The following is a 27,992-nucleotide window of genomic DNA, read 5'->3' as shown; positions in this document are numbered from 1 at the left end:
TAGTCCTATAATTCCTTTAATAACTACAACCTAAAACTTCTTACCTGGGAATATTGAAGACTCATGTTAAAAGGAACCACCAGCTTTCATATGTTCTCATGTTCTGAGCAAGGAACTTAAACGTTAGCTTTTTTTTAATTTACATGGCACATAGCGCACTTTAAACCAAATTGAACATGTTTCAGTATTTATTTGAGGCTAAATTGATTTTATTGATGTATTAAATTAAGTTAAAGTAAGTGTTCATTCAGTATTGTTGTAATTGTCATTATTACAAATAAATACATATTTATAAAAAATAAATAAAAATTTCGGCCGATTAATTGGCAGCTGCTTTTTTTGGTCCTCCAATAATCGGTATCGGCGTTGAAAAATCATAATCGGTCAACCTCTAGTATATACACATATATAGATGTGTGTGTGTGTGTGTGTGTGTGTGTGTGTGTGTGTACACACACACGTGCGTATACACATTATTACACACATTAGCATTAACGCTGGTGTGACAGACGTGCAGATGATGTGCATGTAGAGATACTGGGGTGCGAAAGAGCAAGAAAAAAAAACAATACGGGATAAGGCAGTTGGGTGTGCCATTTACAGATTGGCTGAGTACAGGTACAGTGATCAGTAAGCTGCTCTGACAGCTGATGCTTAAAGTTAGGGAGGGATATAAGTGTCCAACTTCAGCGATTTTTGCAATTCATTCCAGTCATTGGCAGCAGAAAACTGGAAGGAAATGCGGCCAAAGGAAGTTGGCTTTGGGGGTGACCAGTGAAATATACCTGCTGGAGCGCGTGCTACGGGTGGGTGTTGCTATGGTGACCAGTGAGCTGAGATAAGGCAGAGCTTTACCTAGCAAAGACATACAGTTGAAGTCAGAAGTTCACATACACTTAGGTTGGAGTCACTAAAGCTCATTTGTGAACCACTCCACAAATGTCTTGTTAACAAACTATAGTTTTGGCAAGTCGGTTAGGACATCTACTTTGTGCATGACAAGTCATTTTTCCAACAGTTGTTTACAGGGAGATTATCCTGTATCACAATTCCAGTGGGTCAGAAGTTTACATACACTAAGTTGACTGTGCCTTTAAACAGCTTGGAAAATTCCAGAAAATTATGTCATGGCTTTAGGAGCTTCTGATATCATTTGAGTCAATTGGAGGTGTACCTGTGGATGTATTTCACGGCCTACCTTCAAACTCAGTGCCACTTTGCTTGACATCATGGGAAAAATCTAAAGGAAATCAGCCAAGACTTAAGAAAACATTTGTAGACCTCATCCTTGGGAGCAATTTCCAAACGCCTGAATGTACCAGGTTGATCTGTACAAACCATAGTACGCAAGTATAAACACCATGGGACCACGCAGCCGTCATACCGCTCAGAAAGGAGACGCGTTCTTTCTCCTAGAGATTAACGTACTTTGGTGCGAAAAGTGCAAATCAATCCCAGAACAGCAGCAAAGGACCTTGTGAAGATGCTGGAGGAAACGGGTACAAAAGTATCTATATCCACAGTAAAACAAGTCCTATATCAACATAACCTGAAAGGCCACTCAGCAAGGAAGAAGCCACTGCTCCAAAACCACCATAAAAAAGCCAGACTACGGTTTGCAACTGCACTTGGGGACAAAGATCGTACTTTTTGCAGACATGTCCTTTGGTCTGATGAAACAAAAATAGAACTGTTTGGCCATAATGACCATTGTTATGTTTGGAGGAAAAAGGGGGAGGCTTGCAAGCGAAGAACACCAACCTCAACCGTGAAGCACGGTGGTGGCAGCATCATGTTGTGGGGGTGCTTTGCTGCAGGAGGAACTGCTGCACTTCACAAAATAGATGGCATCATGAAGAAGGGAAATTACGTGGATATATTGAAGCAACATCAAGACATCAGTCACGAAGTTAAAGCTTGGTCTGCCAAATGGAAAATGACCCCAAGCATACTTCCAAAGTTGTGGCAAAATGGCTTAAGGACAACAAAGTCAAGGTATTGGAGTGGCCATCAAAGTCCTGACCTCAATACCATAGAAAATCTGTGGGCAGAACTGAAAAAACGTGTGCGAGCAAGGAGGCCTACAAACCTGACTCAGTTGCACCAGCTCTGTCAAGAGGAATGGGCCAAAATTCTGTAGAACTGTAGATGACCTGGAGCCAGCCAATGAGAGCATACAGGTCGCAGTGTTAGGTGGTATATGGGGCTTTGGTGACAAAACAGATGGCACTGTGATAGACTACATCCAATATGCTGAGTAGAGTGTTGGAGGCTATTTTGTAAATGATATCGCCGAAGTCAAGAATCGGTAGGATAGTCAAGTGTGATGAACATGCACCTGTGGCATGGTCATTAAGACACTAACAGCTTACAATGAAGGTCACAGTTGTGAAAACCTAGGACACTAAAGAGGCCTTCCTACTGAAAAACACCAAAAGAAAGATGCCCAGGGTCCCTGCTCATCTGCGTGAACGTGCCTTAGGCATGGTGCAAGGAGGCATGAGGACTGCTGATGTGGCCAGGGCATTAAACTGCAATGTCCGTACTGTGAGACGCTTAAGACAGCGCTACAGGGAGACAGGACGGACAGCTGATCGTTCTCGCAGTGGCAGACCATGTGTAACACCTGCACAGGATCGGTACATCCGAACATCACATCTGCGGGATAGGTAAAGGATTGCAACAACTGCCCGAGTTACACCAGGAACAATCCCTCCATCAGTGCTCAAACCGTCCGCAATAGGCTGAGAGGCTGGACTGAGGGCTTGTAGGTCTGTTGTAAGGCAGGTCCTCACCAAACATCACCGGCAACAACGTCGCCTATGGGCACAAACCCACCGTCGCTGGACCAGACAGGACTGGCAAAAATTGCTGAGTTTTGTCTCACCAGGGATGATGGTCAGACTCGTGTTTATCGTCGAAGGAATGAGCGTTACACCGAGGCACTTGCAGCTGCCTTGGTGGAAGAGTGGGGTAAAATCTCACAGCAAGAACTGTCAAATCTGGTGCAGTCCATGAGGATATGCACTGCAGTACTTAATGCAGCTGGTGGCCAGACCAGATACTTACTTATTTTTGACACCCCCTTTGTTCAGGGACACATTATTCCATTTCTGTTAGTCATATGTCTGTGGAACTTGTTCAGTTTATATGTCTCAGTTGTTGAATCTTATGTTCATACAAATATTTACACGTTAAGTTTGCTGAAAATAAACGCAGTTGACCGTGTGAGGAACGTTTCTTTTTTGCTGAGATATATATAGATATATTTTAAAAAATGACCGAAGTTAACAGGTTTATGGAAATCTATGTTAATTACCAAAATTACAGGAGATCCTGGAAACTTTGGTAAATTACCAGTAGCTTTGCAACCCTAGGTCATGCGGTAGTGAGTAGTGCTGAGCGATGTGCTTCTTGAGGTCATATTTCGGTTACATTATTAAAAATAATCACGATTTTCAATTTCAGTTATTATATATTTTTAAAATGCACTATGCATTGTGGGTTGAATGCTGTAACACAGAATAAAACAATTAATAAAAGTCCCATGATGGTAGTGACTGTCCATGACTGCTTATCACTTATTAACATGACTTTAATATTTCAGTTGTGTATATGAAATTTGTTTTATTTGACTACTATTATTTCATTTAAGTCGTCAACTAATCTATTGAGCTGCTGCCTATGCGGTCTGATAAAATTACTATTTTAGTAGTTCTTAAAATAAGGCATACTTTTATGACTGCTTAATACCAATAGCTCGAAGCAACTACGCTCTAATCACGCATTCTTCTTCATAGCAGGCGTAAAAGAAACTGACAAGTAGCCGCGCAATGGATTATGGTCATTGTAGTTAATTATCACGTTTTCTGCACTAAACTACGTAGAACATTGGCCTGTTGGAAACTACAACACCATACTACATTCGCACAGTTTGGGCACGATCGGATTTATCTCTAGAGAAACCACAGCGCAATGTGCACATTGAGCTCACTTAAAAAGAAAATAAATGGAATTCAGTGATGCCAGTGAATTAGTTGTTTAAAAAATTAAAAAATGACCGGCATTTCAGTTAACTTCTTTGAGATCTGGGGGCAGTATTGAGTAGCTTGGATGAATAAGGTGCCTGCTACTCAGGCCCAGAAGCTAGGATATGCATATTATTAGTAGATTTGGATAGAAAACACTCTGAAGTTTAAAACTGTTTGAATGATGTCTGAGTATAACAGAACTCATATGGCTGGCAAAAACCTGAGAAAAATCCAACCAGGAAGTGGGAAATCTGAGGTTTGTAGTTTTTCAAGTGATTGCCTATCCAATAAACAGTGTCTGTGGGGTCATATTGCACTTCCTAAGGCTTCCACTAGATGTCAACAGTCTTTAGAATGTTTTTTCAGGCTTCTACTGTGAAAGGGGAGAGAATAAGAGCTATTGGAATCAGGTGTCTGGAAAAATGGCTTGAGCTCAGTCATGCGCACGGCCGTGAGAGCGAGCTGAGTTCCTTTTCATTTCTGAAGATAAAGGAATTGTCCGGTTGGAATATTATTGAAGATTTATGGTAAAAACATCCTAAAGATTGATTCTATACATCGTTTGACATGTTTCAACAAACTGTAATGCAACTTTTTGACTTTGTCTGGACTTAGTGCATTCGCCTTCTGCATTTGGAATAGTGAACTGAACGCGCAAACAAAAAGGAGGTATTTGGACATAAATACTGACTTTATCGAAACAAAACGAACATTTATTGTGGAACTGGGATTCCTGGGAGTGCATTCCGATGAAGATCAAAGGTAAGTGAATATTTATAATGCCATTTCTGACTTTTGTTGACACCACAACATGGCGGGTATCTGTATGGCTTGTTTTGGTGTCTGAGCGCTGTACTCAGATTATCGCATGGTGTGCTTTTGCCGTAAAGCTTTTTTGAAATCTGACACAGCGGTTGCATTAAGGAGAAGTGTATCTTTAATTCTATGTAAAACACTTGTATCTTATATCAACGTTTATGATGAGTATGTCTGTAAATTGATGTGGCTTCCTGCAAAAATCACTGGATGTTTTAGAGGCAAACATTACTGAACATTACGCAACAATGTAAACTGAGATTTTTGGATATAAATATGAACTTTATCGAACAAAACATACATGTATTGTGTAACATGAAGTCCTATGAGTGCCATCTGATGAAGATCAAAGGTTAGTGATTAATTTGATCTCCATTTCTGCTTTTTGTGACTCCTCTCTTTGGCTGGAAAATGGCTGTATGTTTTTTTGTGACTAGGTGCTGACCAAACAATCATATGGTGTGCTTTCGCCGTAAAGTCTTTTTGAAATCTGACACTGGCTGGATTAACAAGAAGTTAAGCTTTAAAATGGTGTATGATACTTGTATGTTTGAGGAATTTGAATTATTACGCTAGCGTCCCACATATGCCAGAGAGGTTAATCGCTCAGCACTAATACTGAGTGATATAATGTAGCTATACAACATGTAATGGTGTGATATTACCTGTAATCCTTTGGGTTGTATCTGATGGCTTCTGTAAACATACTGACTGCCTGAGAATACTGGCCCTCCTGGACCAGCTTGATCCCTTTTTCTACAGGACACACACAGTCAGAGGCTAAAGTATACAAACAAAATCTGAGCATGTTTGCACAGCAAGTTGTGTGTTCGAGTGTAACCTGAATGGACATAGACACTCACCTGTCAACAAGGCACTTCTCTTAGTCACAGCATCTGTTGTTTCATTCACCTAGACCAAAACCAGAGAAATAATTTATAATCAAACAAATTGTTGATCACTTCCGACTCAGCGACACGAGTGACCGTGCTCTAGCCTGCACACTTAGGCAGCCGTGTGTGTGTGTGTGTGTGTGTGGGCGCGCGCGAGAGAGACTATATGAGGTAAAACTCTAAAATATTCCTAAGAACTGTTTATCATGCCTTCCATGTCCAGAATTCACCTCGCCTTAGGGAGGACATTGAACCTGCACAGCCAACAACTAGCCATCAACACTAGTGGAGACCGAGGCTAAATGTAACGCTTTTTGGCTTTTGCTTACTTATGAAAATATTGTTTGTATAAGAATATTAATAATCTTACATTACACGCTGTAACAACGTTTCTAGGACATACCAGTCGTTTACAAAGTAAACCGAGTGGCTGAAGTTAAATTGTACAATTCACCCATAGGTGGGGTGAAATCTAACAGGCTGCAGGGCAGTGTTAATTTCGTCAACAATAACGATGACAAAAATTAAGATTAGAAATTACTTTATTTTAGTTGACTAAAATGTAACGAGACGAGAATTCCACATGAGACTAATGGACATTCAATTTGACATGAGGCTCCTTTCCATCATTAGCATGCATGGCTTTGCAGACTAATGCAGTCCTCTTATTGGCGGATAATGTATTTCGGTTGCTCGGGCTGATTGAGAGGGAGAGCTGGGTCTGCACACACACACACACACACACAGACAGAGAGCTCCAAGGTCGTCACTTCAATCACTCTTTTGAACTGATGTGCAGCAATGGCACTTCAAATTGTAATTTATCACAATTAGAAACAATAAATGTGTTTGATAATCTTTGTTTTCATATAGGCAATTTTTCCTCTGATCACATCACAAGCTCTATTTTGCTGTGTGCTTTTATTTATCTTTGTTGCCGCTCACGCGGTCCAAATGAGAGTTGCAGTCGCTTTTTTATATATTGGAAAAGCTAATGCTATTTGCTGGCGTTGTTGGAAAGCTCAGATTATCCTCTTCTTACGCCATTGGTTATGGTAGGAAATTCTGAGCTGTAAACATTTTAACCTGTAGCCAAGGCTTATAGCCATATAGTTAATTATGGCTGGCATTGGTTACAATCTGCCACAATAGCAATATTGCTAGGGGGATAGTAGGCCGAGTTGGACAAGGTTATCTGAATGTACACGATGGAAGCTAGAGGTAAATATCAATAATTTAAATGGGGGGGGGGAGGGGGTTCACCGGCTATTGTGACTAAAACTAGACAACAATTTTGCAGAGTTGAAGTCAACTGATAATGACTAAAATGTGAAATGATTAAAATGTGACTAAGACAAAAGGTATTTGAGGATTACAACAAAGACTAAATCTATATCTAAAATAGCTGCGCCAGGGATAAATGTGAAAGCACAAAAAGAGAACCTTTTTTTTTTTACACTCCAAAAACAAACATTCATATGAACGAAAACTTAAACAACTCATCTGCCCAGACCCGCATGCTCACACCCCAATCTCTAGTGCCTGCATTATTGTTTGCGACTTGGCAATAAATTGTAACAATTTATTTCTCGGTCACCCATGCCATTTCAAACCTAAATTTTATTAGTAACATGCGCTGAATACAACCGGTGTAGACCTCAGTGAAATTCTTACTTACGAGCCCCTAACCAACACTGCAATTAAAAAAATATATGGATAAGAATTAGAGATAAAAGTAACAAGTAATAAAGAGGAGCAGTAAAATAACAATATATACAGGGGGGTGCCGGTACAGAGTGAATGTGCAGGGGCACCGGTTAGTTGAGGTAGTATGTACATGTAGGTCGAGTTAATTAAAGTGACTATGCATAGAAGACAACAGAGAGTGGCAGTGGTGTGGAGAGGGGAGGGGCAATGCAAATAGTCTGGGTAGCCATTTGATTAGATGTTCAGGAGTCTTATGGCTTGGGGGTAGAAGCTGTTTAGAAGCCTCCTGGACCTAGACTTTGCGCTCGGGTACCGCTTGCCATGCAGTAGCAGAGAGAACAGTCTGACTAGGGAGTCTGACAATTTTTAGGGCCTTCCTCTGACACCGCCTGGTATAGAGGTCCTGGATGGCAGGAAGCTTTGCCCCAGTGATGTACCGGGCCGTACGCACTACCCTCTGAAATGCCTTGTGGTCAGAGGCCGAGCAGTAGCCATACCAGGCAGTGATGCAACCAGTCAGGATGCTCTCGATGGTGCAGCTGTAGAACCTTTTGAGGAGCTGAGGACCAACGCCAAATCTTTTCAGTCTTCTGAGGGGGAATAGGTTTTGTTGTGCCCTCTCCACGACTGTCTTGGTGTGCAAGGACCATGTTAGTTTGTTGGTGATGTGGACAGCAAGGAACTTGAAGCTCTCAACCTGCTCCACTGCAGCCCGGTCGATGAGAATGGGGGCGTGCTCGGTCCTCATTTTCCTGTAGTCCACAATCATCTCCTTTGTCTTGATCACTTTGAGGGAGAGGTTGTTGTCCTGGCACCACCCGCCCAGGTCTCTGACCTCTCGTTGTTGTCGGTGATCAGGCCTATCACTGTTGTGTCATCGGCAAACTTGATGGTGTTGGAGTCATGCCTGGCCGTGCAGTCATGAGTGAACAGGGAGTAGAGGGGGCTGAGCACGCACCCCTGAGGGGCCCCTTTGTTGAGGATCAGCGTGGCGGATGTGTTGTTACCTACCCTTACCACTTGGGGGTGGCAAGTCAGAAAGTCCAGCATCCAGTTGCAGAGGGAGGTGTTTAGTCCCAGGGTCCTTAGCTTATTGATGAGCTTTGAGGGCACTATGGTGTTGAACGGTGAGCTGTAGCCAATGAATAGCATTCCCACATAGGTGTTCCTTTTGTCCAGGTGGGAAAGGGCAGTGTGGAGTGCAATAGAGATTGCATCATCTGTGGATCTGTTACACAAATTGGAGTGGTCTAGGGTTTCTGGGATAATGGTGATGTGAGCCATGACCAGCATTTCATGGCTACAGACGTGAGTGCTACTGGTCGGTAGTCATTTAGGCAGGTTACCTTAGTGTTCTTGGGCACAGGCACTATGGTGGTCTGCTTAAAACACGTTGGCATTACAGACTCGGACAGGGAGAGGTTGAAAATGTCAGTGAAGACACTTGCCAGTTGGTCAGCGCATGCTCGCAGTACACGTCCTGGTAATCCGTGTACTACGAGAATGTTGTATTATTTAAAGATCTGCCTCACATAGGCTGCGGAGAGCGTGATCACAGTCATCCGGAACAGCTGGTGCTCTCCTGCATGTTTAAGTGTTATTTGCCTTGAAGCGAGCATAGAAGAAGTTTAGCTTGTCTGGTAGGTTCGTGTTACTGGGCAGCTCTCGGCTGTGCTTCTCTTTGTAGTCTGGAATGGTTTGCAAGCCCTGCCACATCCGATGAGCGTCGGAGCTGGTGTAGTATGATTCGATCTTTGTCCTGTGTTGATGCTTTGCCTGTTTGATGGTTCAACAGGAAGGCATAGCTGGATTTCTTATAAGCTTCCGGGTTAGAGTCCCGCTCCTTGAAAGTGGCAGCTATAGCCTTTAGCTCAGTGAGGATGTTTGCGTGTAATCCATGGCTTCTGGTATTTTCGGTCATAAGAGACGGTAGCGGCAACATTACGTACAAAATAAGTAAAAACTAAGTTACAAACAACGCAAATAAACACGTAAAACTTCAGCCTTCTTCTCCGGCACCATTGCACTGTCAACACATCTACAACAGAAAGTAACTAGCCAGTCATCCTTAGCCAACAACACTCCTACCATAGCAACTTAAAGCTACCAAAGTAGATAGTGATCCTTGGCCCCAACACCTCAGACTGACAGCTATTGACAAAACATCCACCACAGCAAATCTCTAGTTAGCTAGCTATACTGGCTATCACCAGTCTTACGATAGCAACTAGTCAGCAATGTAGATATCCCAAAACTCAGGGTCCACTTACCTCTCTGGTTCTGCCCTCGTTCTCCTTATTCTCTTTGGACTTGGCGCCAGGTTTGGTACAGCCTTTTGGCTTGATGTGGCTAGCAGCGTTAGCAAAGAACGCACTGCTCACATCCCACTCCAGTTCCTACAGCAGAGAGGGAGAAGGAGAGAGAATGGTTTACTAAGGTGCCCATCAGCTTGTATATGAAGACACCTTCTCAAGTACACACAGCTCCTCTAAAACTAGCCTTGGGAAGACGGATCATAATGGATGGAATGGAGTAATTGGAATGGTATCAAACACATGGAAACCATGTGTTCGATACCATTCCAGTCAAGCCATTACAATGAGCCCGTCCTCCCCAATTAAGGTGCCACAACACAAATAAATCTAGGACCAGGCACCTACGCCATTGCTTTGCCCAAATGAACGAGTCAGTCTGTCCCTACCTCTTCAGATGTTCGTGCAGCGGTATTCTGGGGTCCTTTAGTTCCTGATGGGGCTGGCGATGGGGCAGAGGGTTCCTTAGAGCGAGGGATGGCTGCTTTATCCTCTTTCTCTTCTTTCACTACCTCCTCTTCTACCTCCACCTCAGACTCACTCTCATCTTTATCCTCTTCCTCCTCAGATCTACCATCATCCTCCACATCCTGGAAAACAGAGAGCATATCATAAACTAGCTGAAATGCAAACTGTCCATTCCTTTTTATACAGACATTTTTTCTGATCATTGTAAATGAGGCTGTTAAGCGTCGCATAACTTATATTAATTCAGAATACATGTAATACTGGTTTGTAGTTAACCTGGTCAGTGCCCTCAGGCTTCTTCACCTGCTCCAGCTTCTTGCGTTCCCGTCGACGCTGAGAGGAACATAGTAACAGCATCAGGATACACAGATTGGGTGCTGAATATGTGGTTCACTATGGACAGAGCAGGTCCTTCACGGTTTTTAACCAAACACTATGGCTCAGGATGATTTGGTGTGTGTGTATATAGGAGTAAGTGTGTGCGTATGTACAGTATGTATAAATTAATGTGCGAGTGTTGCTCACCTTCCTTTTGGCTCTGCGTCGCGCCGCTCTGTGTTTGGCCTTCTCCTCCTCGCTCAGACAGTCCTCTCCACTGATGTCCTGTTCCTAACACACACACATTCATTAATAAGTGCATCGATGATGTTGTACCCAGTGACCGTCCGGTACATATCCCAACCAGAAGCCATGGATTAACCTGTTGGGGCTAGGGGGCAGTATTTTCACGGCTGGATAAAAAAATGTACCCGATTTCATCTGGTTACTAATCCTACCCAGTAACTAGAATATGCATATACTTATTATATATGGATAGAAAACACCCTAAAGTTTCCAAAACTGTTTGAATGGTGTCTGTGTATAACAGAACTCATTTGGCAGGCAAAACCCTGAGACATTTTCTGACAGGAAGTGGATACCTGATGTGTTGAATTACCTTTAAGCCTATGCAATTGAAACACACAGGGGTTGATTAATGTTTTGGCACTTCCTATTGCTTCCACTAGATGTCACCAGCCTTTACAAAGTGTTTTGAGTCTTTTACTGTGAGATCTGACCGAACAAGAGCCATGGAACGGTGATGGCCGATTAGACTCTGGCGCACGAGTTCATGTTGGGTACCCTCGTTCCAATACGTTATAAAAGAGAATGCATTCGTCCACCTTGAATATTATTCATGTTCTGGTTAAAAAAGGCACTAATGATTTATGCTATACAACGTTTGACATGTTTGAACGAACGTAAATATATTTTTTCCCCTCGTTCATGACGAGAAGTCCGGCTGGCTTAGATCATGTGCTAACAACACGGAGCTTTTTGGATATAAATGATGAGCTTTTTTGAACAAAACTACATTCGTTATGGACCTGGGATTCCTGGAAGTGACATCTGATGAAGAGAATCAAAGGTAATGGATTATTTACATAGTATTTTCGATTTTAGATCTCTCCAACATGGCCGTTTGTCTGTATAGCAAAGCATATTTTTCTGGGCGCAGTGCTCAGATTATTGCAAAGTGTGATTTCCCAGTAAGGTTATTTTTAAATCTGGCAAGTTGATTGCGTTCAAGAGATGTAAATCTATAATTCTTTAAATGACAATATAATATTTTACCAATGTTTTCTAATTTTAATTATTTAATTTGTGGTGCTGACTTGACTGCCGGTTATTGGAGGGAAACGATTTCCTCAACATCAATGCCATAGTAAAACGCTGCTTTTGGATATAAATATGAACTTGATAGAACAAAAAATGCATGCATTGTCTAACAATGTCCTAGGAGTGTCATCTGATGGAGATTGTAAAAGGTTAGTGCATCATTTTAGCTGGTTTTATGGTTTTGGTGACACCTGTCTTTGAATTGACAAAACATTCCACACAGCTATTGTCAATGTACTCTCCTAACATAATCTAACTTTATGCTTTCGCCGTAAAACCTTTTTGAAATCGGACAACGTGGTTAGATTAAGGAGATGTTTATCTTTCAAAGGGTGTAAGATAGTTGTATGTTTGAAAATGTGAATTTTGACATTTATTTGGTTTCAAATTTGCCGCTCTTGAAATGCACCTGCTGTTGATAGGGTGCACCACGGGTGGCACGCTAGCGTCCCACATAGCCCCAAGAAGTTAAAGGCAACATCCGGATGGTTATAAGAAATCCCGCTATGCCTTCCGACGAACCAACAAACAGGCAAAGCGTCAATACAGGAAAAAAGGAAATCCTAATACACCAGCTCTGAAGCTCATCGGATGTGGCAGAGCATGCAACCTTTTACAGATTACAGAGGGGAAACCAGCCGCGAGCTACCAGACGAGCTAAATACCTCCTGTTTGCTTCCAAGCTAGAAGCACTGAACCATGTATTAGAGCACCAGCTATTCCGAGACGACTGTGAACACGCTCTCCGTAGCCGATGTGAGTAAGACCTTTAAACAGGTTAACATTTACAAGGACGCAAGGCCAGACAAATTACCAGGATGCATAGTCAGAGCATGAGCTGACCAGCTGGGAAGGGTCTTCACTGACATTCAATATCTACCTGACTAAGTCTAACACCTACATGTTTCAAGCAGACCACCATAGTCAATATGCCCAAGAACGCCAAAGTAACCTGTCGAAATTAATTTCAACCCGTAGCACTCACATCTGTAGCCATGAAATGACTCACATCAAAACCATCATACCAGACACCCTGAACTCAATAGAACCCGCATACCGCCCCAAAGGATCCAAAAATTACGCACTCTATTCCACTTTTCCATCTGGAAAAAAAGGAACACCTATGTAAGAATGCTGTTCATTTACTACAGCTCAGTGTTCAACACCATAGTGTCCTTCAAGCGCATCACTAAGCTAAGGACCCTGGGATTAAACACCTCCCTCTACAACTGGATCCTGTGCTTCCTGACTGGCCGTCCCCAGGTGGTAAATGGTAGGTAACAACATCCGACCACGCTGATCCTCAACACGGGGGCCCCTCAGGGGTGCGTGTTCAGTCCCCTCCTGTACTCCCTGTTCACTCATGACTGCATGGCCAGGCACGACTCCAACACCATCATTAAGTTTGCTGATGACCTGCTCACCGACAATGACGAGACAGCTTATAGGGTGGAGGTCAGGTCAGTGTGGTGCCAGGACAACAACCTCTCCCTCAATGTGATCAAGACAAAGGAGATGATTGTGGACTACAGGAAAAGGAGGACCGAGCACAACCCCATTATCAACGGGGCTGTAGTGGAGCAGGTTGAGAGCCTCAAGTTCCTTGGTGTCCACTTCACCAACAAACTATCATGGTACAAGCACACCAAGACCGTCGTGAAGAGGGCACGACAAAACCTATTCCCCCTCAGGAGACTGAAAAGATTTGGCATGGGTTCTCAGATCCTCAAAAAGTTCTTCAGCTGCACTATCGAGAGCATCCTGAATGGTTGCATCACTGCCTGGTATGGCAACTGCTCGGCCTCCGACCGCAAGGCACTAAAGAGGGTAGTGCGTACGGCCCAGTACATCACTGGGGCCAAGCTTCCTGCCATCCAGGACCTCTATACCAGGCGGTGTCAGAAGGTTAAAAAAAAAAAAAAAAAAAAATTGTCAGACTCCAGCCACCCTAGTCATAGACTGTTCTCTCTACAAGTCAACAGCCTGAGCATCCTGTCGGGCTGTATCACCGTCTGGTATGGCAACTGCTCCACCCTCAACCGCAAGGCTCTCCAGAGGGTAGTGCGGTCTGCACAACGCATCACTGGGGTCAAACTACCTGCCCTCCAGGACACCTACGACACCCGATGTCACAAGAAAGCCAAAAAGATCATCAAGGACAACCACCCGAGCCACTGCCAGTTCACCCCGCTATCATCCAGAATGTGAGGTCAGTACAGGTGCATCAAAGCTGGGACCGAGACACTGAAAAACAGCTTCCATCTCAAGGCCAGACTGTTAAAACAGCCATCACTAACAGAGAAGCTGCTGTCAACATACACACTCAAATCTCTGGCTACTTTAATAAAAAATGGACTTAATAAAAGGTATCACTAGTCACCTTAAATAATGACACTTTAATAATGTTTACATATCCTACATTACTCATCTCCTATGTATATACTGCTCTATACCAGCTACTGCATCTTGCCTATACCGCACGGCCTCCGCTCATCCATATATTTATATGTACATATTCTTACTCATCCCTTACATTTGCGTGTATAAGGTAGTTGTTGTGAATTTGTTAGATTACTTGTTAGATATTACTGCATTGTCTGAACTAGAAGCACAAGTATTTCGCTACACTCACATTAACATCTGCTAACCATGTGTATGTGACCAATCAAATTTAATTTGAGGTCCAAAAGGCTTCTCAACAGCTTCTACCCCCCAAGCCATAAGACTGCTGAACAGCTAATCAAATGGCTAACCAGACTATTTGCATTGCCCGCCCTCCCCCCCTTTACGCTGTTGCTATCCTCTATGCATAGTCACTTTGACCTACATGTACATATTACCTCAATTACCTCGACTAACCAGTGCCCCCGCACATTGACTCTGTACCAGTACCCCTGGTATAGCCTCGCTGTTATTTTACTGCTGCTCTTTAATTAATTGTTACTTTCATTTCTTATTTTTTACTTAAATCATATTTTTCTTAACTGCATTGTTGGTTAAGGGCTTGTAAGTAAGCGTTTTACTGTAAGGTCTACACCTGTTGTATTCGGTGCATGTGACAATTTGATTTGACTTAGTTGACCGGGGCAACTCTAGCAGGGAAGAAATTTGACGAACAGACTTGTTGGAAAGGTGGCATCCTATGACGTTGCCACGCTGAAAGTCACTGAGCTCTTCAGAAAGCCCATTCTACTGCCCTTGTCTATGGAGATTGCATAGTGGTGTGCTCGATTTTATACACCTTTCAGCAACAGTTGTAGCTGAAATAGCCGAATCCACTAATTTGAAGGGTTGTCCACATACTTTTGGCCACAAACTTCAAGACCACAATGCACTGAACACTGTCAAACATACAGCCCCTTGTCCTTCAGTGTAACATGTCTTTACCTTGGACAGTGTGACATCATTACCTTACCTGTGTGACGTTGGTGAGCTCAGAGGTCACTGCTCCACATTCCATCTCCTCCTGGCGCTGAGCACTGGAGGTTTCTGGGTAAAAAGTACAACATACAGTACATCAGGGTTCAATTTGTACATTACATGCTCAAAAATAACCCATTCTCTACACCAGACATTGATTAGGTTAAATCCAGGCTAGCTTCAACAACTGAACTGTGAAAGGTCAGTCAGATAAAGGTTTGTACGAGGTCACTGCGGTCTGATTCAAGTCAGTCAGTCACACACAGAAGTCTTATGACTGAACAGTTTTTGTTTTTACTGTCGAAGCGTGCCTTAAACAAACCAGAGTCAATCTTTTCTATTTTTACATTTCAAACAAGCTCTGAATTCTGATGGAGAACAATAGACCAAAACAAGGGCATTCAAAAGAAGTGAATTGGCAGTCAAGAGGTGTACATATGACTGATTTAGAAACATGTCCTTGATAAGATAACCTTACACAGGGATAAACTTTGCAGGGCTTGCAGTTAGCTTTTCAGTGATAGCCTGGTTGTGACACCATGCCCCATGTTGATCTCAGTGGACTAATGAGCGTGAGTAAAAACTCGAGAACAACTAATATGGACTTCTTTAGGGCCAATGACGATTTTTGGGTGTCAAGGAGGCCGATGGCCTAAAATATCGACCGATATTCAATTAGAAAATGTTGATGACAAAATTTGACAGAAACAGCCATGCATGCGTAAATGCATACATTTTTTAAATCAAACAAAATTTGACTGTTTTTACCAACCTAATGGTAATTTTATTTGAACGATAAATCTCTTGATAAACTGGGTTAATTAAGATGGCATACCTACAATACAGGTGAATGGATATTCAGTAGGAGAGTATTGAGCTTTTTTTGGCTAATCTGGTGCTACAGATGACAATCGGTTTGCCTTTCATTTGGGACATATTAGCCAATTGATCAACAACATTTGCATAGAAGCATCACTCCAGCATGGAAGGACATCATTTAGGCACTGCTGTTAGTTTGAAAATATAAAATCTATTCAATGCAAATGGTCCAACGTAACATCAATTTGTGATCACGGCTGCTTATGAAACAAGTAAAAATGTTGTAAGCTGTCAGGACACCTCTCTAAATAACAAATCTCAGCTGCCAGGACAATTTTTTTTAAACGAGTCAATTGGCTAGTTCAGCTATGTGTCAAGAAATGGGCGGGTTGTAACTTTATCCTACTGCTATGATTGAATAGAGCGAGGCTGTAACTCCACTCCCTTTCACATCTCTCCATCAATCATATCACTTGCTGGCTGCAGTTTACTGCTACTACGATAACTAGCTCAATGGCGATGACATTTGCTACCAAGCCATAAATGTGCACAATATCTAATATTTGTCTGAATGACTAAAATCTGCACATAGTTTGAGAAGTGAGAAGGCACAGGCACTGATCTAAAGCTTTCTTGGTCCATAAACATGCGGGGAGATTCTTAGGTAGCTAAACCTATTGCCAACCTTTATTTAGGCTTTTTAAAAACACTTCATTCTTTACTATTATGACAATCATCTAATCCGACTATCAACTGTCAATTTAGGGATACGATTGTGGCTTGTTCGATGAGCATACCAGTAAATATCTTACGTTACACCAAAGAGGTTTAGAAACTCTGGTTACACCACAAGTCAGATGGTTTGTTGCCAAAAATGGTGCATTTTCAAAATGATAACCAGCTAACGCTAGCTACATTGGCAATTATCTCCTGATAACTTAGCACCGTGTTATCCTAGCCAGCTAGATAGCATACAGTAGTATCTAATAAAGCTAGCTAGTTAATACCACAGATGAAAGGGTTAATTATCGTACTCTTTGCTAACAGGTCACATAGCCATCTCCTTATTGCATGCATGTCAGGCATGTCGACAGAGTAGCAGAATGACTTTTGCTTCCCTCCAGGTCTGGGGGTACACTTTCAAGTAGACTTAAATTGAAAATATGGCAATATCATCTGCTACTCTCCTCAGTAATTTTCCATTCAAGTTGTCAGACCCCGGTGGCTTCTCATTGAGACTTTTTTCAAAATAATCATTAAAATAGTTGGCAATATCAGTCGGTTTTGTGATGAATGAGCCATCTGATTCCATATCAGTCGGTTTCGTGATGAATGAGCCATCTGATTCCATGAAATCTGTTTAGTCACATGTCAAAATTAGCTAAATGTTTGCCAATCGGTTGTGCAACCAGACTTATTTGTCATTCCTTTTGCCTCATCCCTCAACCATACAATTTCTCATCAATCCATGGGGATTTAACCCTTTTTAGAGTCATTTTCTTAATGGGTACATGCTTATTAGTAACTGGAATAAGCAATTTCAACATAGGATTTACTACAAAACTTATTGTATGACCTCTTATACATTATACACTGATCAAAAAAATAAATATAACACATCCTAGATCTGAATGAATGAAATAATCTTACTAAATACTTTTTTCTTTAGATAGTTGAATGTGCTGACAACAGAATCACACAAAAATAATCAACGGAAATCCAATTTATCAACCCATGGAGGTCTGGATTTGGAGTCACACTCAAAATTAAAGTGGAAAACCACACTACAGGCTGATCCAACTTTGATGTAATGTCCTTAAAACAAATCAAAATGAGGCTCAGTAGTGTGTGTGGCCTCCACGTGCCTGTATGACCTCCCTACAACGCCTGGGCATGCTCCTGATGAGGTGGCGGATGGTCTCCTGAGGGATCTCCTCCCAGACCTGGACTAAAGCATTCGCCAACTCCTGGACAGTCTGTGGTGCAACGTGTCGTTGGTGGATGGAGCGAGACATGATGTCCCAGATGTGCTCAATTGGATTCAGGTCTGGGGAACGGGCGGGCCAGTCCATAGCATCAATGCCTTCCTCTTGCAGGAACTGCTGACACACTCCAGCCACATGAGGTCTAGCATTGTCTTGCATTAGGAGGAACCTAGGGCCAACCGCACCAGCATATGGTTTCACAAGGGGTCTGAGGATCTCATCTCAGTACCTAATGGCAGTCAGGCTACCTCTGGCGAGCACATGAAGGGCTGTGCGGCCCCCCCAAAGAAATGCCACCCCACACCATGACGGACCCACTGCCAAACCGGTCATGCTGGTGGATGTTGCAGGCAGCAGAATGTTCTCCACGGCATCTCCAGACTGTCACATGTGCTCAGTGTGAACCTGCTTTCATCTGTGAAGAGCACAGGGCGCCAGTGGCGAATTTGCCAATCTTGTTGTTCTCTGGCAAATGCCAAACATCCTGCACGGTGTTGGGCTGTAAGCACAACCCCCACCTGTGGACGTCGGGCCCTCATACCACCCTTATGGAGTCTGTTTCTGACCGTTTGAGCAGACTGCTGGAGGTCATTTTGCAGGGCTCTGGCAGTACTCCTCCTTGCACAAAGGCAGAGGTAGCGGTCCTGCTGCTGGGTTGTTGCCCTCCTACGGCCTCCTCCACGTCTCCTGATGTACTGGCCTGTCTCCTGGTAGCGCCTCCATGCTCTGGACACTACGCTGACAGACACAGCAAACCTTCTTGCCACAGCTCGCATTGATGTGCCATCCTGGATGAGCTGCACTACCTGAGCCACTTGTGTGGGTTGTAGACTCCGTCTCATGCTACCACTAGAGTGAAAGCACCGCCAGCATTCAAAACTGACCAAAACATCAGCCAGGAAGCATAGAAACTGAGAAGTGGTCTGTGGTCACCACCTGCAGAACCCCTCCTTTATTGGGGGTGTCTTGCTAATTGCCTATAATTTCCACCTGTTGTCTATTCCATTTGCACAACAGCATGTGAAATTTATTGTCAGTGTTGCTTCCTAAGTGGACAGTTTGATTTCACAGAAGTGTGATTGACTTGGAGTTACATTGTGTTGTTTAAGTGTTCCCTTTATTTTTTGGAACAGTGTAGATCAGAAACACAGTGCAGACATTGTCAATGTTGTAATGACTATTGTCGTTGGAAACTGCAGATTCTTGATAGAATATCAACATAGGCGTAGAGGCCCATTATCAGAAACCATCACTCCTGTGTTCCAATGGCACGTTGTGTTAGCTAATCCAAGTTTATAATTTTAAAAGGCTAATTGATCATTAGAAAAACCATTTGCAAATAGCTGAAAACTGTTGTCCTGATTAAAAAAAGCAATAAAACTGGCCTTCTTTAGACTAGTTGAGTATCTGGAGCATCAGCATTTGTGGGTTTGATTACACTCTCAAAATGGCCAGAAACAAAGACCTGAAACTTGTCAGTCTATTCTTGTTCTGAGAAATTAAGGCTATTCCATGCAAGAAAATGCTAATAAACTGAAGATCTCGTACAATGCTATGTACTACTCCCTTCACAGAACAGCGCAAACTGTCTCTAACCCGAATAGAAAGAGTGGGAGGCCCCAGTGCACAACTGAGCAAGAGGACAAGTACACTAGTGTCTAGTTTGAGAAACAGATGCCTCGAGTACTCAATTGGCAGCTTCATTAAATAGTACCTGCAAAATACCAGTCTCAACATCAACAGTGAAAAGGCGACTCCAGGATGCTGGCCTCCTATGGGACACCCAATCACGTCCAGATGTGACTGCAAAAACCAGTCGCAAAAACCATGAAGCGCTACGATGAAACTGGCTCTCATGAGGAGGACCACCACAGGAAAGGAAGACCCAGAGTTACCTCTGCTGCAAAGGATACAATAATTTGAGTTACCAGCCTCATAAATTGCAGCCTAAATAAATGCGTCACTGAGATCAAGTAACAGACATCTCAAAATCAACTGTTCAAAGGAGACTGTGAATCATGCCATCATAGTCAAATTGCTGCAAAGAAACCACTACTAAAAGGACACCAATAAGAAGACTTGCTTGGGCCAAGAAACACGCGCTATTGGATATTAGACCGGTGGAAATCTGTCCTTCGGTCTGATGAGTCCAAATGTGCGATTTTTGGTTCCAACCGCCGTGTGAGATGCAGAGTAGGTGAACGGATGGATGATCTACGCATGTGTGGTTCCCACCGTGAAGCATGGAGGAGGAGATGTGATGGTGTTGGGGTGCATGGTAGGTGACACTGTCAGTGATTTATTTAGAATTCAAGGCACACTTAACCAGCATGGCTACCACAGCATTCTGCATCTGGTTTGCGCTTAGTGGGACTATATTTGTTTTTCAACAGGACAATGACCTAAAACACACCTCCAGGCTGTGTAAGGGCTATTTGACCAAGAAGGAGAGTGATGGAGTGCGGCATCAGAACCTGGCTTCCATAATCCTCCAACCTCAACCCAATTGAGATGGTTTGGGACGAGTTGGACTGCAGAGTGTATGAAAAGCAGCCAACAAGTGCTCAGCATGTGGGAACTCCTTCAAGACTGTTGGAAAAGCATTCCAGGTGACTACCCCATGAAGCTGGTTGAGAGAATGTCAAGAGTGTGCAAAGCTGTCAAAGGCAAAGGGCGGTTACTTTGAAGAATATCAAATATAAAATACATTTTGATTTGTTTAACACTTTGTTACTACACGATTTCAAATGTGTTATTTCATATAGTTTTGATGTCGTCACTACTATTTTACAATGTAGAAATAGTAAAAATAAAGAAAATTCCTTGAGTAGGTGTCCAAACGTTTGACTCATACTGTATATAGATTCTACAGTGGTTCTTAACCTGGGTTCGATCGAACCCCAGGGGTTCGGTGAGTGAGTCTCAGGGGTTCGGCGGAGGTCAAGACACACACCCGACTCATATGATTCGTGATGACACGCCCCGCTTGGCCATCATTGGCTGCAGGTGATCACGCAACATCGCTTGGCCTATCTGTGCTGCAGGGAATTTGGCGCGCTCAGTAGTCGAATTGTGACTGTCGTGATGGTACGTCGTGTGATTTCTTTCTTAATATTTGAATCCCTTCATACTAACTATGTCGAGCAAAAAAAGAAAGTGGTCGGACGAATATGTACAATATGGATTCACATGTATAACGGAACGTGATGAGAGTCAGCGTCCTAACTGCATGATTTGCAATGCCAAGTTGAGCAATTCTAGTCTAGCACCGGCAAAACTAAGAGAACACTTCCTTAAGCTGCATGGAGATGGACAATACAAGAACACAACGCTCGCTGAATTCAAGGTGAAGAGAGCCAGATTCGATGAAAAGGCAACTCTGCCTGTTCTCGGCTTTGTACCCATCAACAAACCGATCCTCACAGCATCGTACGAAGTTGCTTACCTGATCGCAAAGCAGGGCAAACCACACACCATTGGTGAAACACTCATAAAACCAGCTGTGTTGAAGATGGCGAATATCATGCTGGGAAAAGCGGCTGAAGTTAAGTTATCCCAAATTCCTCTTTCAAATGACACCATTAGCGACAGAATAGAGGACATGAGCAAAGACATCTTGTAGTTTCTTCACATCGGCTGCCTTAGTTGTTGTCGTAAGAGGCTTACAAAATAAAAAATCTTCCTTTATCACGTCGTCTTTCACAGCGCACAAATACAGCAAGCTGGCTTAGATTGGAAACGTCTGTGGTCTCGTCGAGTTGAAGGCTGAATTTTGCCGGGCTTGAAATCATTGCAGATCTGATTTCTTCTAATTGCAGTCGTTGTACTTATAATATACAGGAGAACGATCGCCTTACGGCAAGGATAGCTGTGCTGCAAGCCCAGCTTCAGACGCGATCGTTAGGCAAGGGTAATTTCAGTGTAGGAAAGGATGAAACAGCGTCTGTGCCACCAGTAAGTACAGATAGTAACGTTAGTATAAACCCCCTCGCACGGTCCCCGCAGCCAGACATCTTTCTCATGGCTTCTGGAGGGAAACGCTGTAGGAATGCTCAACCGGTGTCGCTTATTCAGCCGACAGAAACTTTCAACCGGTTCTCCCCATTAAGCGAGTCGGAGTCGGAGGCCGAGACTTCTCTGGTCTCTACTCCTCCCGTTGTGGGGTCTGAGACGCCGACGACTCCCACCATTAGCTCTGACAAATTGAAAACCCTAGTCATTGGCGACTCCATTACCCGCAGTATTAGACTTAAAACTAATCATCCAGCGATCACACACTGTTTACCAGGGGGCAGGGCTACCGACGTTAAGGCTAATCTAAAGACGGTGCTGGCTAAAGCTAAAACTGGCGAGTGTAGAGTATAGAGATATTGTTATCCACGTCGGCACCAACGATGTTAGGATGAAACAGTCAGAGGTCACCAAGCGCAACATAGCTTCAGCGTGTAAATCAGCTAGAAAGATGTGTCGGCATCGATGAATTGTCTCTGGCCCCCTCCCAGTTAGGGGGAGTGATGAGCTCTACAGCAGAGTCTCACAACTCAATCGCTGGTTGAAAACTATTTTCTGCCCCTCCCAAAAGATAGAATTTGTAGATAATTGGCCCTCTTTCTGGGACTCACCCACAAACAGGACCAAGCCTGGCTTGTTGAGGAGTGACGGACTCCATCCTAGCTGGAGGGGTGCTCTCATCTACGAACATAGACAGGGCTCTAGCTCCACAATGAAATAGGGTGCAGGCCAGGCAGCAGGCTGTTAGCCAGCCTGCCAGCTTAGTGGAGTCTGCCACTAGCACAGTCAGCGTAGTCAGCTCAGCTTTCCCCATTGAGACCGTGTCTGTGCCTCGATCTAGGTTGGGCAAAATAAAAAATGGCGGTGTTCGCTTTAGCAATCTCACTAGTATAAAGACCTCCTCCATTCCTGCCATTATTGAAAGAGATTGTGATACCTCACATCTCAAAATTGGGTTACTTAATGTTAGATCCCTCACTTCCCAGGCAGTTATAGTCAATGAACTAATCACTGATAATAATCTTGATGTGATTGGCCTGACTGAAACATGGCTTAAGCCTGATGAATTTACTGTGTTAAATGAGGCCTCACCCCCTGGTTACACTAGTGACCATACCCCCCGCGCATCCGGCAAAGGCGGAGGTGTTGCTAACATTTACGATAGCAAATTTCAATTTACAAAAAAAAAAACAATGACGTTTTCGTCTTTTGAGCTTCTAGTCATGAAATCTATGCAGCCAACTCACTCACTTTTTATAGCTACTGTTTACAGGCCTCCTGGGCCATATGCAGTGTTCCTCACTGAGTTCCCTGAATTCCTATCGGATCTTGTAGTCATAGCAGATAATATTCTAATTTTTGGTGACTTTAACATTCACATGGAAAAGTCCACAGACCCACTCCAAAAGGCTTTCGGAGCCATCATCGACTCAATGGGTTTTGTCCAACATGTCTCTGGACCTACTCACTGCCACAGTCATACTCTGGACCTAGTTTTGTCCCATGGAATAAATGTTGTGGATCTTAATGTTTTTCCTCATAATCCTGGACTATCGGACCACCATTTTTTTACGTTTGCAATTGCAACAAATAATCTGCTCAGACCCCAACCAAAGAGCATTAAAAGTCGTGCTATAAATTCTCAGACAACCCAAAGATTCCTTGATGCCCTTCCAGACTGCCTCTGCCTACCCAAGGACGTCAGAGGACAAAAATCAGTTAACCACCTAACCGAGGAACTCAATTTAACCTTGCGCAATACCCTAGATGCAGTTGCACCCCTAAAAATTAAAAACATCTGTCATAAGAAACTAGCTCCCTGGTATACAGAAAATACACGAGCTCTGAAGCAAGCTTCCAGAAAATTGGAACGGAAATGGCGCCACACCAAACTGGAAGTCTTCCGACTAGCTTGGAAAGACAGTACCGTGCAGTATCGAAGAGCCCTCACTGCTGCTCGATCATCCTATTTTTCCAACTTAATTGAGGAAAATAAGAACAATCCAAAATTTCTTTTTGATACTGTCGCAAAGCTAACTAAAAAGCAGCCTTCGCAAATGGAGGATGGCTTTCACTTCAGCAGTAATAAATGTATGAACTTCTTTGAGGAAAAGATCATGATCATTAGAAAGCAAATTACAGACTCCTCTTTAAATCTGGGTATTCCTCCAAAGCTCCATTGTCCTGAGTCTACACAACTCTGCCAGGACCTAGGATCAAGGGAGATACTAAAGTGTTTTAGTACTATATCTCTTGACACAATGATGAAAATAATCATGGCCTCCAAACCCTCAAGCTGCATACTGGACCCTATTCCAACTAAACTACTAAAAGAGCTGCTTCCTGTGCTTGGCCCTCCTATGTTGAACATAATAAACGGCTCTCTATCCACCGGATGTGTACCAAGCTCACTAAAAGTGGCAGTAATAAAGCCTCTCTTGAAAAAGCCGAATCTTGATCCAGAAATTATAAAAAACTAATCGGCCTATATCGAATCTTCCATTCCTCTCAAAAATTTTAGAAAAAGCTGTTGCACAGCAACTCACTGCCTTCCTGAAGACAAACAATGTATACGAAACGCTTCAGTCTGGTTTTAGACCCCATCATAGCACTGAGACTGCACTTGTGAAGGTGGTAAATGATCTTTTAATGACGTCAGACCGAGGCTCTGCATCTGTCCTCGTGCTCCGAGATCTTACTGCCGCTTTTGATACCATCGATCACCACATTCTTTTGGAGAGATTGGAAACCCAAATTGGTCTACATGGACAAGTTCTGGCCTGGTTTAGATCTTATCTGTCGGAAAGATATCAGTTTGTCTCTGTGAATGGTTTGTCCTCTGACAAATCAATTGTAAATTTCGGTGTTCCTCAAGGTTCCGTTTTAGGACCACTATTGTTTTCACTATATATTTTACCTCTTGGAGATGTCATTCGAAAACATGTTAAATTTCACTGCTATGCGGACGACACACAGCTGTATATTTCAATGAAACATGGTGAAGCCCCAAAATTGCCCTCGCTAGAAGCCTGTGTTTCAGACATAAAGAAGTGGATGGCTGCAAACTTTCTACTTTTAAACTCGGACAAAACAGAGATGCTTGTTCTAGGTCCCAAGAAACAAAGAGATCTTCTGTTGAATCTGACAATTAATCTGGATGGTTGTACAGTCGTCTCAAATAAAACTGTGAAGGACCTCAGCGTTACTCTGGACCCTGATCTCTCTTTTGAAGAACATATCAAGACTGTTTCAAGGACAGCTTTTTTCCATCTACGTAACATTGCAAAAATCAGAAACTTTCTGTCCAAAAATGACTCAGAAAAATTAATCCATGCCTTTGTTACTTCTAGGCTGGACTACTGCAATGCTCTACTTTCCGGCTACCCGGATAAAGCACTAAATAAACTTCAGTTAGTGCTAAATACGGCTGCTAGAATCCTGACTAGAACCAAAAAATGTGATCATATTACTCCAGTGCTAGCCTCCCTACACTGGCTTCCTGTTAAGGCAAGGGCTGATTTCAAGGTTTTACTGCTAACCTACAAAGCATTACATGGGCTTGCTCCTACCTATCTTTCCGATTTGGTCCTGCCATACATACCTACACGTACGCTACGGTCACAAGACGCAGGCCTCCTAATTGTCCCTAGAATTTCTAAGCAAACGGCTGGAGGTAGGGCTTTCTCCTATAGAGCTCAATTTTTATGGAATGGTCTGCCTACCAATGTGAGAGACGCAGACTCAGTCTCAACCTTCAAGTCTTTACTGAAGACTTATCTCTTCAGTAGGTCCTATGATTAAGTATAGTCTGGCCCAGGAGTGTGAAGGTGAACGGAAAGGCTGGAGCAACGAACCGCCCTTGCTGTCTCTGCCTTGCCGGTTCCCCTCTTTCCACTGGGATTCTCTGCCTCTAACCCTTTTACAGGGGCCGAGTCACTGGCTTACTGGTGTTCTTCCATGCCGTCCATGGGAGGGGTGCGTCACTTGAGTGGGTTGAGTCACTGACGTGGTCTTCCTGTCTGGGTTGGCGCCCCCCCTTGGGTTGTGCCATGGCGGAGATCGTTGTGGGCTATACTCGGCCTTGTCTTAGGACGGTAAGTTGGTGGTTGGAGACATCCCTCTAGTGGTGTGGGGGCTGTGCTTTGGCAAAGTGGGTGGGGTTATATCCTGCCTGTTTGGCCCTGTCCGGGGTATCATCGGATGGGGCCACAGTGTCTTCTGATCCCTCCTGTCTCAGCCTCCAGTATTTATGCTGCAGTAGTTTGTGTCGGGGGGCTAGGGTCAGTCTGTTACATCTGGAGTATTTCTCTTGTCTTATCCGGTGTCCTGTGTGAATTTAAATATGCTCTCTCTAATTCTCTCCTTCTGTCTTTCTCTCGGAGGACCTGAGCCCTAGGACCATGCCTCAGGACTACCTGGTATGATGACTCCTTGCTGTCCCCAGTCCACCTGGCCGTGCTGCTACTCCAGTTTCAACTGTTCTGCCTGCGGCTATGGAACCCTGACCTGTTCACCGGACGTGCTTGTTGCACCCTCGACAACTACTATGATTATTATTATTTGACCATGCTGGTCATTTATGAACATTTTAACATCTTGACCATGTTCTGTTATAATATCCACCCTGCACAGCCAGAAGAGGACTGGCCACCCCTCATAGCCTGGTTCCTCTAGGTTTCTTCCTAGGTTTTTGGCCTTTCTAGGGAGTTTTTCCTAGGGAGTTTTTCCTAGCCACCGTGCTTCTTTCACATGCTTTGCTTGCTGTTTGGGGTTTTAGGCTGGGTTTCTGTACAGCACTTTGAGATATCAGCTGATGTACGAAGTGCTATATAAAAATAAATTCGATTTGATAATTTGATTCAAAATGGTCGGTGATCTGTTAACTTGGCTTTCAAAGATTTTAAAAAAGGCAGGGCAAGATGGATATAGGTGTAACAAGTTTTTTATTTTCTAAGAACAGTTTGAATTGAGGTGTCTTGCCTCATTCACTCACATAAAAGTAGTCATTTTTACTTTTGCAGACCAATTCATTTTGACATTTCTGACCCGGACAAAACTCCCCAAACACTTCCCAATTGTTTGTGCAGTTCAAGTCTGCAGACATTTGCTCATCTCTCGTCCTGCACATTTCCCGTCTGTTGCCTGCATTGCAGTTATAGTTGTTTTCATTACCAATAATAACTTTGGAAATGTGTGCGTTTCTATCAAAGTGCCTTATTACGTTATAATAGTTTCTGCATGTCGTGTTGTGTCGTTTCTACTGTAGCATAACATTTGTATATATATCTTATAAAAACGCAGACACGCGAGGTAACGTTACTCATTTCATAACCTTTATGGTGTTATATTCAATCATGCTTACGTAGCTAGCTACATTCTATTAGCTCTGTAAAACAATGCTAATTGTGTCAGACGTATTGGCTTGTTGTAATTTGAAGCTACCCTGGAAAAATATCTTGTACCACTTGGTCAATTTCTGAGTGCATTCCACAAAGCTGTTTATCATGTCCGCCTTATCCACTGCCCCCATTTTGAGGTTAGAGTCAAGCATGCAGTCTGGTTTGATTTCTCTCGAGGCCGACATAGTTGCTCTATGGACAGTGGAGGGGACATGGATGTCTTGTTTGTCATGCCACTTTAGTGCCAGCTGTTGACATTTCTTATTTTGTTTAATGGGTCATTTAGGATGGCAGTAGCATTGTTGATGAAATGCAGTCATCGCAGCAGAACTAGGAAGCGGTCTTGGGAAAAGAGGGTGGCAAAGAAGGGAGTTGCAAACATAGGATCTGTGCTCCAGTATTCTCTTAGGGAGTTCTTCTTTACTATCCCCATGAGGACTGTCACCAGGAAGGTATACATTTCACTAATTGT

General features: G+C 43.3%; 1 protein-coding gene across 3 annotated transcripts in view; it reads right to left on the bottom strand.

The window, feature by feature from the left end:
• zgc:123010 (RRM_SF domain-containing protein) overlaps nucleotides 1–27,992 on the bottom strand; it is a 64,667-nt gene that overhangs the window by 23,490 nt on the left and 13,185 nt on the right. Inside the window, exons 2-8 of one of the 3 annotated variants that reach the window (XM_014214846.2) lie at nucleotides 15,302–15,375; nucleotides 10,753–10,836; nucleotides 10,504–10,560; nucleotides 10,149–10,349; nucleotides 9,718–9,843; nucleotides 5,711–5,759; nucleotides 5,513–5,603 (exon numbers count right to left, since the gene is read on the bottom strand). In XM_014214846.2, the coding sequence (XP_014070321.2) occupies nucleotides 5,513–5,603; nucleotides 5,711–5,759; nucleotides 9,718–9,843; nucleotides 10,149–10,349; nucleotides 10,504–10,560; nucleotides 10,753–10,836; nucleotides 15,302–15,375 (682 nt within the window). The remainder of the gene's footprint in view (nucleotides 1–5,512; nucleotides 5,604–5,710; nucleotides 5,760–9,717; nucleotides 9,844–10,148; nucleotides 10,350–10,503; nucleotides 10,561–10,752; nucleotides 10,837–15,301; nucleotides 15,376–27,992) is intronic. The other 2 variants (XM_014214864.2, XM_014214854.2) reach the window with 2 other exon arrangements.

This window comes from Salmo salar, chromosome ssa01 (genome assembly GCF_905237065.1).
Source record: "Salmo salar chromosome ssa01, Ssal_v3.1, whole genome shotgun sequence".
Classification (NCBI taxonomy): Eukaryota; Metazoa; Chordata; class Actinopteri; order Salmoniformes; family Salmonidae; genus Salmo; species Salmo salar.
This window is presented reverse-complemented; position numbering and strand designations above follow the sequence as displayed.